The sequence below is a fragment of the Acomys russatus genome, chromosome 2 (assembly GCF_903995435.1).
Source record: "Acomys russatus chromosome 2, mAcoRus1.1, whole genome shotgun sequence".
In the NCBI taxonomy this organism is placed as follows: Eukaryota; Metazoa; Chordata; class Mammalia; order Rodentia; family Muridae; genus Acomys; species Acomys russatus.
The window spans coordinates 92,316,562-92,332,149 of NC_067138.1; the positions used below are offsets into that span (position 1 = coordinate 92,316,562).

Here is a 15,588-nt window from a genome sequence, read left to right on the forward strand (position 1 = left end):
AATTCTGCTATAAAGTATTCCCCTTTATCACCAGCTCATACCTTTTATCAGTTTTAAAAACTGTCATTCTAGCAAGAAAGAAATGATACCTCAAGACATCTTTGATAATTTTTCTATATGTGTGGAGTATGCATATATGTGTGTATGTGTCTTTGCATATGGGTAGGCATATACGTGGGGAGGAGGTCCATGAAAGCCTATAGTTGAAGCTTAGTGTCTTCCTCCATCACTCGCTGTTTCATCTAATGAGGAGGGGTCTTTCAATTGAACCCAGAGCTCACTAACCTGAAGATGCTCTGGGAATCTCCTCCCTGCCTTGCAAGTGCTGGGATCACAGGCAGGCCACCTGGTGACCAATGTCCACTCTTCATGTTTGGTGCCATTCTGGCAGATGCTTTAACCACTGAGCCATCTCCTCAACCCCAGATAGCTTTGATTTCTATTTACATGATAATTAGTGATCTTGGGTGTCTTTCATATGTCTTTTGGACATTTTATGTTTACTCTGAGAAATATCTATTTGAAAACTGGTCATTTTTAATCGAGTTGGTTTGTGCTGCTGAATCCAAGGACTTGTTAGGTGTTTTGGGTATTAATCACTTATCCAATGTGGTTTACAAATGTTGTCCCCAGTTCTGTTAGCTGCCCTTTTGTTGCCTTTGTTGTTTGTGTAGTATCTTTGGTGATGGCCTCATTTGCATGTACTTCACTCTTGCCATATCCAAGAAATGATTTCTAAAATCAGTTTTATATAGTTTTTCCCTCTGTATTACCTTGGGAAGACATGTAATTCCAGGCCTCACGTGCAAATCTTTGACACTTCTTCATATTTATTATTACATATGGTGAAAGATGATTCCAGTTTTATTCTTCAGTAAAAGTATGTGAATATCTAGTTTCTCCAAAACCATTTGATGAGGAGACTATCCTTTTTCCATTGTGTATTCTTGGCACCCTTGTCAAAGATGAGTCAGATGTAGATATGTAAGTTTAGTTCTGCATGATCTGCTCTGTTGGACCAGTCTACGAGGCTTTATACTAGTTTTGTACTGTTTTCATTACTACTGTTTTATAAAATACTTTAAAGCCAGGAAGTGTGACTCCTCCAGCTTTGTTATTTCTCAATATTGTTTTCACCAACCAGATTCCTTTCTATTTCAAATGGACTTCAGATTTGTTTTATTATTATTGTTGTTGTTGTTGTTGTTGTTGTTGTAAAAATGCTGCTGAAAATCTGAGAGGAATTGAATTGTATGTATAAATAGCTTTGCTAATGTTGGCCATCTGAGGTCTCTCTCCTTGCAAATGTTCTTGAGCTTCTTTCTTTCATCTTTAGTTTATTTTATCAATGTTTTTCATCTCTCATCTACTCAATTAAGGTTATTTCCCCATAAAGTATTTTTTTATTCTCTTACAAATGCGACCCTTGAACTTTCTGTATAGTTCATTGCCTGTGTATAGAACCACAACCAACCTTGTATTTGTTTGTTTCTTGCAATTTTACTGAATTTTTAAATCAGTTGTAAAAACATTTTTGTGGCATTTTAGATAGAGTATCCTACACGAATGATTCTGCCACCCACAGAGGCTATTTTTCTTTTTCCACTCTGATCTGAGTGCCTTATATTTATTTTCTGGTCCTGTTGTCCTGGCTACCACTCTGGGACCAGTTGTATAGAAAAAGATGGGTAGGGTTGTCTCTTTATTCCTAATCCTAGAGGGAAAGTCAGAGTATGAGTTTAGCTTCTGGAAAGTGGGTTGTTGTACCTTGTCTTGAAAGTGGGTTGTTGTACCTTGTCTGGAAAGTGGGTTGTTGTACCTTGAGAAAACGTCCTCCACATCCTAACTTTTTTGGGAGTTTTATCATGAAAGACACTGAATTTTGCCAACTGGTTTTTCTGTATCCTTGAAATGACATGTGTGTTTTTACATTCTGTTGTTTTGTTAAAATAACATAGAAAGAATTGGAAAATGCAAAGTTTGGGCCCTAAAGAGACCAGTTAAATAAAACAATCTATAGGGGTAGAACCCTCCCATCAGTATTTCTAAGCTCTTTAAGTGATTTTTTAAATGTATATCTTGGTTATAACTACTTTTCTATTTAAGAAAAACATGAAGCTTGTGTCTTTAAAGTGGGATAATGAAAGGAAGCAATTCTCTTCCTTTTTATGCAAGAGTTCTTTGCTCCATTTCTCCCCCTACTATGTAGGGGAAAGGCATGGATGCTGCCATATCATGGTATGAATGTGGTAAGGATGGTGACTCTTCTGCGTAATTTTATAGCTTTACAGTCAAGATCAGCTGTGCCAAAGTGGCAAATGTAACAAATGACTTTGGAGACATTCTTTGAGTACACTAGTTATAAGTTTATCATATGGCCCTTTAAGCCTCTAGGTCCTCGGTCATGGCACTGTATATTTATCATCTTAGTCCTTCAGAGGAGAATCAGGAGCTCAAGATAATACTTGGCTGCAGAGCTAATTCAAGTCTAACCTAGATTAGATGAGTCCCCATCTTAAAACACCAACAAAAAGGTCTCAGTACTGTTGGTGATCGATTGGATCAGTGTCTCAGGGGTTGGGTTGTACGGTTTATACGAACTAAGATCTTTCCCTCAAAAAATATCATTTAACTTATTACAGAGGATATGAGTTTGTTTTTTTTTTTTTCTTCCTGGTTCTATTTGAATGGATTCTCACCAATATAGCAGACTGTATTATAGTGACAGAAGATCACAGCAGTCCACATCTCAGCTTGGATAGAAGAGGCTCACAAAGTCCCACCCCACGTTGAGGGACTAAAGGAGATTAGAAACTTTTGAGAAAGAGTACATCAGCTTTCTTCAAGGACAAGCTCCCCAGTAGGTTGACCCTGCCCAAGTGGTCAGCCTCATACCCACCCATATACATCAGTAGTAATTAGACCCAGTAAGACATTATTATGCATCATATAACATATATTAAATATCAGAGTAATAATTGCAGAGGATTTGCATATGAATTTGAGAAGAGGTGTGGGGGCCATTAGAGGAGTTTGAGGGCAAGGAGGACAGATTCAATAAAAATACATTGTACTTATGTATAAAACCCTCAAAAGAAACATTTTAAAGAAAATAAATGTTACATAACTAATTTGTGTAGTTTTAGTGAATAAATGACAAAGAGGCAGCTAGGTAGATAGATAGAGGATGGGTAGGTAAATGGATAGAGCTTGGATATTATTAAGAGAAAGATAGGAGTATCAGAATAGTATATATGGTGTTAGGTGCTTTACCTAAGGACAGAAGAGATAACTATAGCACACTAGGTGACAGCAGATCCATGCATGATCATCACACCATTTGTTATCCCTGAGAGCTGCAGAGCTAGTCTCCACTTTGGAGCTGGGGTTGCACTGTCAGTCTGTGTAAAGCCTGAAAAGGTGAGAGGAAGTCCATGCTTCAGGGATCAGAGGTCGCAAGTGAGAGTTTCATTGCCTCTGAGATAGCAAGCATCCTGCTTTGTAGCTTATCTCTTTTGTTGGTTATAAAACAATTGACTTCAAATCTTGGCTTCACTGTTTTCTCTCTGTGTGACATTAGACTTGATTCTGTATGCTCATGGGAGTCAAGCACTCCTTGCCTCGAGTAATATGCATTGAAAGGACGTCCAAGGTGTCCTTTACCTTTAAGAATCAAAATGTGTGACCCTGAAAAAGAGACACTTACATACCAGATAAGTAGTTACAGCCTGTTTTGTTGCTAGGTAGATAAAGGGACCCAAGCCCAGAGCTGTTCTTGATATAATAGCTAGGACCTGGTGCATGCTGGGAAAGTATTCCATTAGTGAGCTACATTCACCAGACCAGTATAAATGACTGAAGGGAATCTGTTGTGATTGTCTCAGACCCCACTTTGCAGTGGACATCTAGAGGGCATGGGAAGCCTGGAGAGTTTTTTCTCTATTTAAGATAATTCATAAATTCTCAGCTCAAGTTTTGTGTCTGACAAGTCTATTAGAGAGAACTAGGTTTTCATAATAAACATTTTCCTCATGGGGAGGATGGAGGCCTTGGATGTGTTGCTTAAACACATCTGTTTCTATTTTCATAGTCTCTGTAAACCTTAGGACATGTGAGTGCATCTTAAAGAGACAGGATAAATGTCCCTCCTACAGGTGGGTGACAAGCCAAAGGCAGCACTCTACCATCTACCTCCACCTACCCCATCCCCATCTCTCAAAGGCAATAAATGCATTAGGTGAGGAAGGCATCCCTGTGGGTGTCAATACATAAAGACAGGCACAGAGGAGAAGGAAAGGTGCCGCCCTTGGGTGGCTACTTAGCTTGATTTTGAACTTTTGTTTCTAGTTGATGTAGAAAGATTTTAAGCAAGATATGAGGTTCAAATATTAGGACAAAAGTGATGGTAAAAGTTCTACCTGGCTTGAAATTATCTTCATGATCTTTCTTTCTCCCTATTCCTCCCTTCTCCCTTTAGCCATTAGTTCTTTCCTTCCTTCCTTCCTCCCTCCCTTCCTCTCTCTCTCTCTCTCTCTCTCTCTCTCTCTCTCCCTCTATCCCTCCCTGCTTCCCTCCCTCCCTTTTTTTCTTCTCAGAAAATGCTTATAGAATGCTAACAGTACAACAGGCATCTCACTTAGCACTGCAGCTCATAGAGCAAGCGTATAGATCACCAAGAGACAAAACGGGATTTTCTGAAAATGAGTAAAGGCCTGGACAGCTAAAAAGCTGCTTTTTAGTGCCTTGAAACCATAATCACTAGGTCTCTTATCCTGGTGTCAGATCCAGGAAACCTAGAGCACCCTCCCTGCCATGGTGTTTAACCAGAATCCTCACCGTTGCTTAAAGCCACCTCCAGCAGTAGCCCTCAACATTGGGCTATGTTTGTAAAGTAATAGTACCACCTTCCAGAGTCTGGACATGTTCTAGTTCCTTGTATGACATCATCCTCTCTGGCCTATGGGTGCTGTGGTCTATGATTTTTCTCTTGTCCCACGTAGTACATAATAGATACTTATTGATGGTGGGTGTGGTTACTGAACTGCTTAGACATAGAAGTTTGGATTGCAGGAGTAGGTGGAGAGGTCTTGTTCACCAATTCTCTCTCTAGTAACATTCTGGATCCTCTTCACAGAATGCCCCAACTGAGGCATCCCTACAAAGTTTATTTCTCTCCACTCCTTTTGTACTTAATACCCAAACTGTGCCCATGCATTGCTTCTGCAGTCTACTGTTGGATTCCTATTCTGATTAATGTCCCTTTTGTTCAGCTAACTAATAACCGCTGAGAGTCAAGGCACTTCATTTTTGTATCTTCCTCAATGTCTTCCTTCCTGCTGGCTTATACTCAGTGTTCAGTGAGTGTGTTAAATGGCTACAAACCAGGAAGCATCATACAAAAGCTAGTTAACCAGGGAGCACTGCCTAGGAGAGTTGACTGTACTTGGTTCCCTTAGGTGGTCTCAGAGTGCACACCAAGCCCTGTCTGGCTTCACTTGAGGCAGACATGGTCCTTATGGTTTACAATAGGATAGCTCTTGCTGCTCCTTTTCTCTTCTTGCTGTGATCACACATGTGCGCTCCTTGCTTTTACATCCCTGCCCTGTATTTGTGAATACTTGCTGGTTTGTTGCAGCACATCTTTCTTAATTGCCTGGGGTTGAAAAGGAGATCACACACACAGCCACAGGGAAGGCTAACTTTCAGTGTGACTTCCAGCCCTGATCTCCATTTCCAATTTAGCTGCCAAATTTCTTTCTTCTTCTTCTTCTTCTTCTTCTTCTTCTTCTTCTTCTTCTTCTTCTTCTTCTTCTTCTTCTTCTTCTTCTTCTTCTTCTTCTTCTTCTTCTCCCTCTCTCTCTCTCTCTCTCTCTCTCTCTCTCTCTCTATCTAGCTATCTCTCTCTCTGTCCTGCTCTCTCTCATTCTCTCTTTTTCCTTCCCTTCCTCCCTCCTTCTTTCTCTCTCATACATGAAAGTCGGGGTCCCCAAGCTGGCAGTGCATTCAATATGTTCTTATAATGGGAAGTTGTTATAGAGCAGAAGTGTTTAAATATAAAACTGAGGTTCCAAAAAATGTGTAACAAATGCTTGTAACTCTGGTTCCTACTTTATGCATCCACCAGCCCTTCAGTCAGTTTAAAACTTCTTTGAAAAGGTGGCTTTAAGGTGGACTGTACTTTTGGCTCATTTGGCCTCTTTGGAGCTTATGGCAGATTGTCATGCCTTGGTGTGACCCAGGGCTGTCTGTCCCGAGCCAGCTCACCTGCTGAGAAATGGCACCAGACAGCATGCCTCCTGGAAATTTTATAACAGAAAGTGTCTTCAAAGGTTATGTCTCTTAAGTTGTCATAATATTTTGACTTTTTTATCTATCTATCAGGATAAAAAGTGTCATCCTCAGCACGAGTCTGCCTGGAAAACTGAGGTGTCATACATGGAAAAGGCAGTAGAAAACAACGAGGCGTTCTGTGTGGGACATGGGGACCATTTAACCAAATGCTGAAAGGATAGAGTCTCTATGTGCTTTTGCAAGTCCCAAAGTACCAAGGGTTCCCATCTCATCCTGTGGTTTGTGTGGTGTGTGTATGCGTGCATGTGGCGTGCCCATGTGTTTGGGTACATCTGTGTATAGTTGTGTATGCTCAGGTGTTTGTGTGAGGAGGTCAGAAGGCAACAATCGTTTGTCTCACTCGTTTTTTCTCCACCTAGTTTTTAAGGTCAACTCTCTCACTGTCACCACACCTAGTGCTTACTGGTTTGGCTAGCTTGGCTGGCCAGCAAGCCCCCAGGACTGGTTCATCTTACAGGCTTACACTGCTCCCTCCAGCTAGCATGGGGGGTCGGGGGGCTTAGAGCCTGAGACTGCCATGTTGTGTGCATGTGTGGCCTGACATCACACACATATTTTTGCCCTGTGTGGTAAGACCTGGTGTTCCCTGCTGTTACACATGGGCACCAGTTCAAGGCCAGGTTTTCAGCCTATCTACTTTGGATCTAGATTATGACAGTGGAGCTAGACTTACAAAGCATCCAGAGGCTCCAGTAGCTGTCTCTTCAAGGGCTCGGTGGCTTGGGATCTCGAGGTGTCTCCCGAAAGGTCCCGTTCATGTTATAGTTCACTTACTTCCACTGGGTTCTCTCAGGTGATCTCAGAGCAGCTGAATCTGGGGAGAGGGAGGGCAGGAATCTTCTGAGGCTCCAGAGTGGACTAAGCCCCTTGGGTGAACAAACACCTACTGGGGATAACACTCTTTCTACCTTTGTCGTCTCTTCTTAGATTGCTAAACTATCATCATTGAAGCCAAGACAACACCACCTGGAGCTAGAGTAAGAACCGATGGGTTCTTACATGTTAGAGAAAGAGTTGCCTGAAGTCCGCACTAACTTCATTATAAGAGCATCTAAGACTGAGTAATTCATAAAGAAGAGTCTGTGATTGGTGTGTTTTCTGTTTTTAGATAAAGGAGTTTGGTTCTAGTTAAGTCGCTGGCTAAGAGTGAGTCACTGAAATGAACAAGCATGGCACTGTCCAATCAACTGGGGCTGTAATACATGTTTGTATTTGCTGTTTTTCATACTTGAGACAGGTTCTGAGCTCACCTGGTAAGGACTGAGCTCAGTGCAGTCCTCTACACACTTCAGTTTGCACCGGGAGTGTGTGCTGTAAATCCCTCCACGGAAGCACTCCAATATCTCTTGGAAAATATTCTGGATCAAAATTTCTGTTGGTTTTCATCTCCAGAGGTGAATCTTAAGTCACGTAAACATGAAGGAACCCACGTAGATGTTTTAGATTAACAACCTTCAATTAAAAACAAAGGAAGGAGGAAGGTAGGAAGGAAGGGAGGGAAGGAGGGATGGAGGGGAGGGTAGGAGGGAGGGAGGTCAGACTACATAATTCTCAGGTGAAATGTTGTGTCTAGACAAATGCAAATTCCTGGGCTGTAGAAATTCATATTCTACAGTAATTAAATATTGTGGGGAAAGACTCATTTTACTACTTAGGAAAAATATTTATATTTAAAAAAAAAATAAAACTGGTTCTTTAAAATTGGTCTTCTCTGCCCTGAAGTCCCCCACAATACTTGTTACCAATGAATGTATTTCTTTCATTGATGTTCCAGTGTGTGTATATAGATTTGTGTTACGGGAAGTGGATTGACCAGAATTGAGGAGCAGCTGATAACTTGACAAAGTGCCAATAAGATGAAGCTAGCCCTCAGACCAACCCCCTTTCTAGCTCTCCAGAGTCAGATCTAGGATGAGTATCTTGTACATCCTACACACATCCTGCTCCTTTTCTTGTTGTTTTACTTTGGAGTTAGACAAGCCCAGGGTTCCAAATCCCTGGGACTCTTCTCTGTGAATGTAGCTTTAAACCTGTTCAACATTCTCAACCTGTTTCCTCATTTGGGAAGTGAGAATAGTTAAACTTTGCAGTTGTTGAAAGGTAAAGATAATATGCAAACACTGGGCCAGAGTTTTTCTATTATAAGTTGTTATTTACATATTACAGTTAATGAGTACCTTGCTAATGAGTACCTTGTCAAGGCTAGAGATATGCTTGGTAGCAGAGCACTTGCTCAGCATGCACGAGATCCTGAGTTCAATCTCCAATAATAGCAGTAGGAGTAAACAGCAAATTTGCCAAACGTGCGCACTGTCACTTTAATACCATAGTTTTGTCAAGCTAAATGGACAATCAACTAAGTCATAATATAACATGAAAAGAAAAGGAGTTGTTTAGAAGCATAAGTAACTTATAAATCAGTATTAAATGCTAGATAACTACAGCATATTCCTTGGAAAAATATAAAAAGCATTTCCTCTGGTTATGTTTTGCTTTGTTTTCCTTAATCAAAAGTATTTCAGGTAATCTTTTTTACTACATGCTACCTCTTCTGTTTCTAATTATTATTCTGGTAATCTTTACATAGCTAGTTACAGTCTCAAATCTGTGGAAGAAAATTTATTTAAATTATTGAAGCAGGTATATTCTAGTTGCTTTCTTTGTCTTGTTCTGGGTGATGCACTACAGTAGCCCCTGTCATTTGAACAGAGCTTTATGGTGACACTTCTGAAGCCTTTTGATGGGAGACAAAACTAAAATCCTAAAGATCATGGCAAGGAACTGACTCAAGTAAAAGAAAAGTCAAGATTCTGATCTTGAAACTTCTGTCTCAGAAGTGTTTCCATTACTATCTTCATGGATAGAAGTTTAATACATGAAGATGAAAAGACCAAAAATCATTTCATTGCCTCAAAGATTGCACAGAATTCAGTTTTTCAAATAAAGTTCAGTTTTTCTAGTGTAGAGCTATCATCATACCTTCTCTGTTTTAAAGCTCCCGATGGTCCCCCTTGCCTAGTCAAGCATTGATCAGCATACTAATGCCAACATAGCCAACACTCTACCTCTTGGCAGTCATTGGATTAGGTCATTCTTGGAAAGCATCTTAGCCAACACGACACCAGATGAGGGTGCCTCATATGAGCTAAACGTTCAATGTTATCATCTATTGATGCAAGAACAGCAGCCTGGCCAATGACCAACTTCAAGTTTATTGACTCTAGAGCATTGCTGGTCTCATTGACCCCCAAGCATCTATGTTGATTTCTCTCTCTTTCTATGATTCCAATGCCTTCCTTCTCTGACTCTAATTTTAATGGATATTTAAACATTAATTTAGTTGAAGTCAAATCTTTATGCCTACAACAGCCTTGTATAAATGTGTTTTCTGATGACATTTTGTTTTTGTTAACATTTTTAAAGACCTAACACAATCGCTGTTTTTGTTTAATTATATGGCCAAGTCATATTTGTTACTTGGCATTTTGCAAAGTCAGCTCATTCACAGCCTGTAATAGTAGCTCCAAGATGTTTGCTAAATAGGGAACATTAGGAAAGTATGATTATAAGTGTAAGTCCTGAAGCCAAGTAGCCCTGTATCCAAATCATTTCACCTAGTGGAACTTGTGGGCGTTTGACTGTCTGCTTTAAGCATAATCTTATCTGAACAACAAATGCAATGCTGATATATTATCACTGTAATCAAAATGGGACAAACTTAAAATTATATATGCAACTCATTCTTGCTAACTACTTGTATGATAGTTCTCTAAAAGCTTCATAATAAAATTCTCCTTGGTTTCTGAAAAGTGTTGGTTTCCTTGAAAAGAGTAGAACACTATTGTTCATGAATTGTCATCACTGAATGTTTTAGAAAAAAAATTAATTATTTTTGTTCATGAGAATGTAGTGAAATGGAAACTCCCATGTAGTGTTGGTAGGACTAAGTAAAAGCATACCCTTCATGGAATGCAATTTGGCAATAATTTTCAAGTGCCTTACCAAAGCTTAATCCCTTTAGTTTGGTAATTCTGCTTCTAGAAATTTATCTATTTTAAAGACACAGAAACTTGGATTAAATGGAGATGGTTCGTTACAGTCTCATATATCAAATCCTTTGAAATTACTTAAATGACAAGGAATAGATGTGGGTTTATTAATTGTATAATTTGATAAAATATTATATACCTGTCAATACAGTATCTCTAAAGTATACTTGATAGCATCTTCAAAAATGTAGTGGGTAAATTCAGTGGGTAAAGATATTTGCCAACAATCCTGAGAACATAAATTTGATACCTAGAGCATATAAGGTAAAAGGAGAGGACTAATTCCTCCAAGTTGTCCTCTGATCTTCGTATGCACACTGTGGCACACACACACGCGCGCGCACACACACACACACACTCTCTCTCTCTCTCTCTCTCTCTCTCTCTCTCTCTCTAAATAAATGTTTCTTTTTTAATCTTTAAATAGAAAATAACAGGCTACAAAACTGTATAAGATATGTGGTTTCCTTGCAAGGAAAGAGACTCTGATGTATTGTTTGAATATAATGCATTTTATTTATTCTTTGATAATTCATACACACATACAATTTATATTTACTATGTACACTACCACTCTGCACCTCCAGTGCTTCCTGACCACCTGCCTTCACACCACCCCTCTCTCAACTTCATCCTCCTCCTTTTATATACAACTTGCTGCCTTTGGTGAGTACTGCCCATGCTACCTGTGTGTGCATGAGTGTAAGCTATACAGGGGCATAGAGAACCTGCTCTAGGCAACCGTGTAAGAGGTGAAAAGAACTTCTCCTTCCTTCCTCCGCAGCCACCACCTGTCAATCTCTTCTCCTCTGGGTATGGGTCTTAAATTTTCAAAGCAAATACGTGCTTAATTTCACCCTTTCTTGTTTTGTTTTTGTTTTTCGAGACAGGGTTTCTCTGTGTAACAGCTCTAGCTGTCCTGGAACTCTCTCTCTCTCTCTGTAGACCAGACGGGCCTCAAACTCAAAAAGATCCTCCCGCCTCTGTCTCTCGAGTGCTGGAATTAAAGGCATGCACCACCATCACCCGGCTTTTAATTTCAACTTCTATAGAAAAACAATTTATACATCCACCTTCTTTAGATCTGTTCTAATCGGTGTTTAATATAGTAACTTTAAAGGATCTATTTAGAAGAGAAACAAAGACTTACCATTAGTATTAGTAATATATTGTTAGAAAAATTAGTCTGAACTTTGAGCCTTTCATAGGTAATAATGAAAATTACCATTTTCTTTTTTGTGACCTAGGAGCTGTGAAGGAAGAAATATCCGGTACAGAACATGCAGTAATGTGGTAAGTGTGAGCTTCTTTGGTTGTGAGATTGTAATATATAGGCCCTGGGCTATGTTAAGAAGCTTAATGAATCCTGGACAATTATTTATCACACACTATACTGATTAACCAATCCTTTCTAATGTTCCTCGATACAGACTTTTAATCCTTCAACCAGATTAAAACTAGCTAGACTGTTTCAAAACAAACCGCATTCTCTCCCGGCTCTGTCTTTTCACATATAGCTCTCATGAGAAATGAGGCAGAGGAATGATGAAAGAAAGAAAGAAAGAAAGAAAGAAAGAAAGAAAGAAAGAAAGAAAGAAAGAAACCACTTGGAGTATCATGAAGTAATATTAGTTAATCAGATTCAGGTTTGCTGAATGCCTTCATCTGTCAGGCAAATATTTAATGCTGGCTATGTGGGAGGCACTATGCTAGCACAGGGAGAACTAACTAACGTGTGGTAACTGCCCTCAACATCTGCAACGGAGTATGGGGTGGGGAGAGGGAGATACATGGACACATAACCTCATTTCTGGGCAAACATGACAAACGCCAGTAGGAATAAAGTTGTTTGGGGATGACAACAGAGAACTCCGAAGGGTATTAAAAGGAAAAGACGGAGTGAGCTAGCGCTTAGAAGGGTATGACTAGTCCGTGCTGCATGTGAGGGAGATGACAGTTACTCTGAGTGAACGCCGTCGGGCCTCTTTGCAGGCAGACGAGTTTAGGGATATCCTACACAATCATGTTAGTAGCTTGTGTCTGCCAACATGCAGGAAAGAGCTGGAAGATATGTTAAGGTCATATCATGGAGAGCTTTCGGCCTCTAAGTTTGTGGGCCCAGTGGATGCAGGGGGCGGGGCTCTGAATTGAGGGTGGGGTACAGAGTTTCACCTTCAGAGAATTAAGTTCTGTAGCACTCGCCGAGTGGCACTGGATCAGGTAATATTTGGGAGGGACAATGTGGAGGGCTTAACCTAGAGGAAATACATCCTAGATGGATACAAACTAAGGCCACACTGCGTGAGCAGACAGGAGCAGACAAGCATCTGAGTTAGGGTGGAGATGGAGCTAAGGAAGCAAAGAGGTAAACAGGCCATGAGAGTTTAGCTGACCCTAATCCCGCTGTTCGGGGGTGGGGCACTCTTCTTCATTGTTTGCTTGACTGTCACCCTTTTACTTAGACTCAGTTGGCATGTGCCTTCATCAGAGCGGCCTCCTGGACATCTTTCCTGATGTCACTGTCTTACCTCTCAGCTCTGCTCCTCACAATAGTAGTTTCATTCAACTTTTTTTTAAAAGACAGGCTCTCACTATATAGCCCTGGCTGGCCTGGGACTTGCTATGTAGACCAGGCTAACCTGAAACTCACACAGATCCTCCTGCTTCTGCCCCTCAGATGATAAGATTAAAGCTGTGCTCCACTATACCAAGCATCACTCAACTTTCTTTAAAGAACATCTTTCTACTCAAATTTGCCTTGCTGGGTCACTTGGGTCCTGTGTCTGCAGACTCAACAGAGGCAGGAACCCCACTGATTTTCTTCAGTTTGTCGTTCCTGGGGACTAGAACTGTTAAGGAACACATTCAGCTCACAATGGATATTTGCTGAATACAAAATGAGTAGTCAGAATACTAGATGACTGATGAGAGCCAGTAGCAGAAATAAAACAGTTTTGGGGGCTGGAGAGATGCTCAGCGGCCGTTAGGAGCACTGGATGACCTTCCAGAGGACCTAAGTGCACTTTACGGCACCCACATGGTAGTTCATAACCATCTGCAACTCTAGTCCCAGGGGACACAATCTTCTCCAGGCCTCTGTAGGCACCAGACACAAATACGGTACACAGACATATATGCAGGCAAACATTTATACACGTAAAATAATAAAATGTTTTTAAAAGAAACGACAGTTGAAGAAGTTGTTGGAACATAGATACATTTGATCTAGGAGCATGGGAAAGATTGAGTAGCAAGCTCATCTTATAGGATTCTGACGGGGAAAGAAGTGTCAAGAGCTTAAGCCATAGACCTGCAAAATAGAAAGCACAAAGTTTGGAAATATGAAGGCAGCATGTTAGGTAGAGTATGAAATTGTGAGGGAAGGGATTTGGGGGCCTTCTTGGGATGTCAGTATCCATATTTTTTGGAAAAGAAGAACGTAGAACCAAATATCCACTGTGAGAGAGGTAGAAGGAGGTAGCAGAGAATCCAAATGTTGTTTTAGGAGAAAAAAAATATTGTCAAGAGTTTAAAGAATAAAAGAAGAGGCCAATGAGGGAATAATGTTTATTAGGAAGAAAAGAATGTTGGGCTAGAATTTTTAAAGCATACTAATGAGGAAATGTGGTAGATGGGCAATGAGCTATTTATGTGGGTCTATTTTGCACTGCTGTGACAGAATGCCACAGGCTGCTAGTTTATACACATTACGGGTTCATTCAGAACGTGGTGCTGAAGACTGAGAAGTTCAGGATCTTGTATCTAGAATCTGGCAAGAACAGTTTGGGTGAGTCAGAACAAATGGACTGAACTAATCCTTTTTGACAGGAACACAACTCCTCTTAATACTGTAACAATGGCAATTAAATTGCAGTACGGCTTTTAGAGAATATTCCAATACCAGCATTATTTCTATAAAATGTGTAAAAGAAACATCTCATGGGTAGAGTCAAAGGAGGCTTGCTTGCATCAAATATGAGACATCTGAGGGCTCTTGTTCACAGGCAGAGTACAACTTATTCTACATATGTAAGGTTCTGGGTTCAATTCCCAGCACCACAAATTCACATTTAAAAATGGCAAAGCTGAATTGAAAATGAAAAATAAATGGTGAGGTGAGGGTGACCTGGATGCCATCACAGTTCTCCACAGAGAAAACAGGTGACAAATCAAGAATAACTTCATTCTTAGAAGATAGTTATGAAATGAAAATGAGGACGTGAACGCAGTCCTGAATTGGCTAAGGTGCAGATCAGGCTCAGTATAGACCTGTTGGGCAACAGAAGGCTGGTCCTACAGAGATGAGGGCTGCCAAGGCTTGAAGACTTAGCAGAAACACTGAGAAACACTGAAGCATGGACACTGCATGTGAAGGAAGGCTCCAACATAGATGACGGAGTTAAATCAGTAGAAAATGTTCTGTAGAGCTTTAAATGCCTGAGGAGAGTCTTCAGGAAATCAGGGGTGACCCTGGGGCATAAGCATAATCATTCCATGGAAATCTTTGAGTGTCTAGACCCTTGCTTCTATTCAGGATAGCAGATGCCGGATAATACAGTGTACATCACTGTCATCCATACTTTCCTTCTCACACACAAGCATCATCCACTTGTTGATTGGTTAAGAAAAATGCAGATTTTACATTCTTTAAATGGAATTGAGGGCTCTGTTTAAGTAATGGTATGAAAATGCTTGGAATAACGGATGTCTCTGCCTTCTAAAAGGCCAGGCTTGCAACCAAAACACCTTGAAATACCATGAAAAGATCTCCTGATGGAAATGCGTATATGTGTATTGATTTCCTCTAGTCTCCCTTTCTTGGCAATACTATTGTGCATGATAGTTTTTCCTTTGTTTGTTTGTTTGTTTGTTTGTTTTAAAGGATCATGCTATGATTCAATTCTTCTTATCTTCCTTCTTGCCTTTTGAGTGTGTAGGCTAGTAAAAATGGCCTGGGATGGACTCTGTACAAGAATTACCAGCATCTTCAGCAGCAGACTGTCTGTTCTATCCTTAAAGTTCTTCAGAAATTTCCATAGTTTCCTTACTATGTTGTTTTGAGCACATTTTTGGGCTGATGTAGGCTGACTCTGACCTCAAATCACTTGCAACTTACAGTGTTATACAAGCCCAATTTTTATAGCTTGGAGAACCAAACTGATACGGATTGCTTTATGAGCACCTAGAG

The 15,588-nt window shown here is 40.3% G+C and overlaps 1 protein-coding gene across 1 annotated transcript in view; it reads left to right on the plus strand.

Moving 5' to 3' along the window:
* The window catches only part of Adamtsl1 (ADAMTS like 1), a 915,031-nt gene that overhangs the window by 586,675 nt on the left and 312,768 nt on the right, over positions 1–15,588 (plus strand). Inside the window, exon 4 of the mRNA XM_051163985.1 lies at positions 11,648–11,693. Coding sequence (XP_051019942.1) covers positions 11,648–11,693 — 46 coding nt within the window. The remainder of the gene's footprint in view (positions 1–11,647; positions 11,694–15,588) is intronic.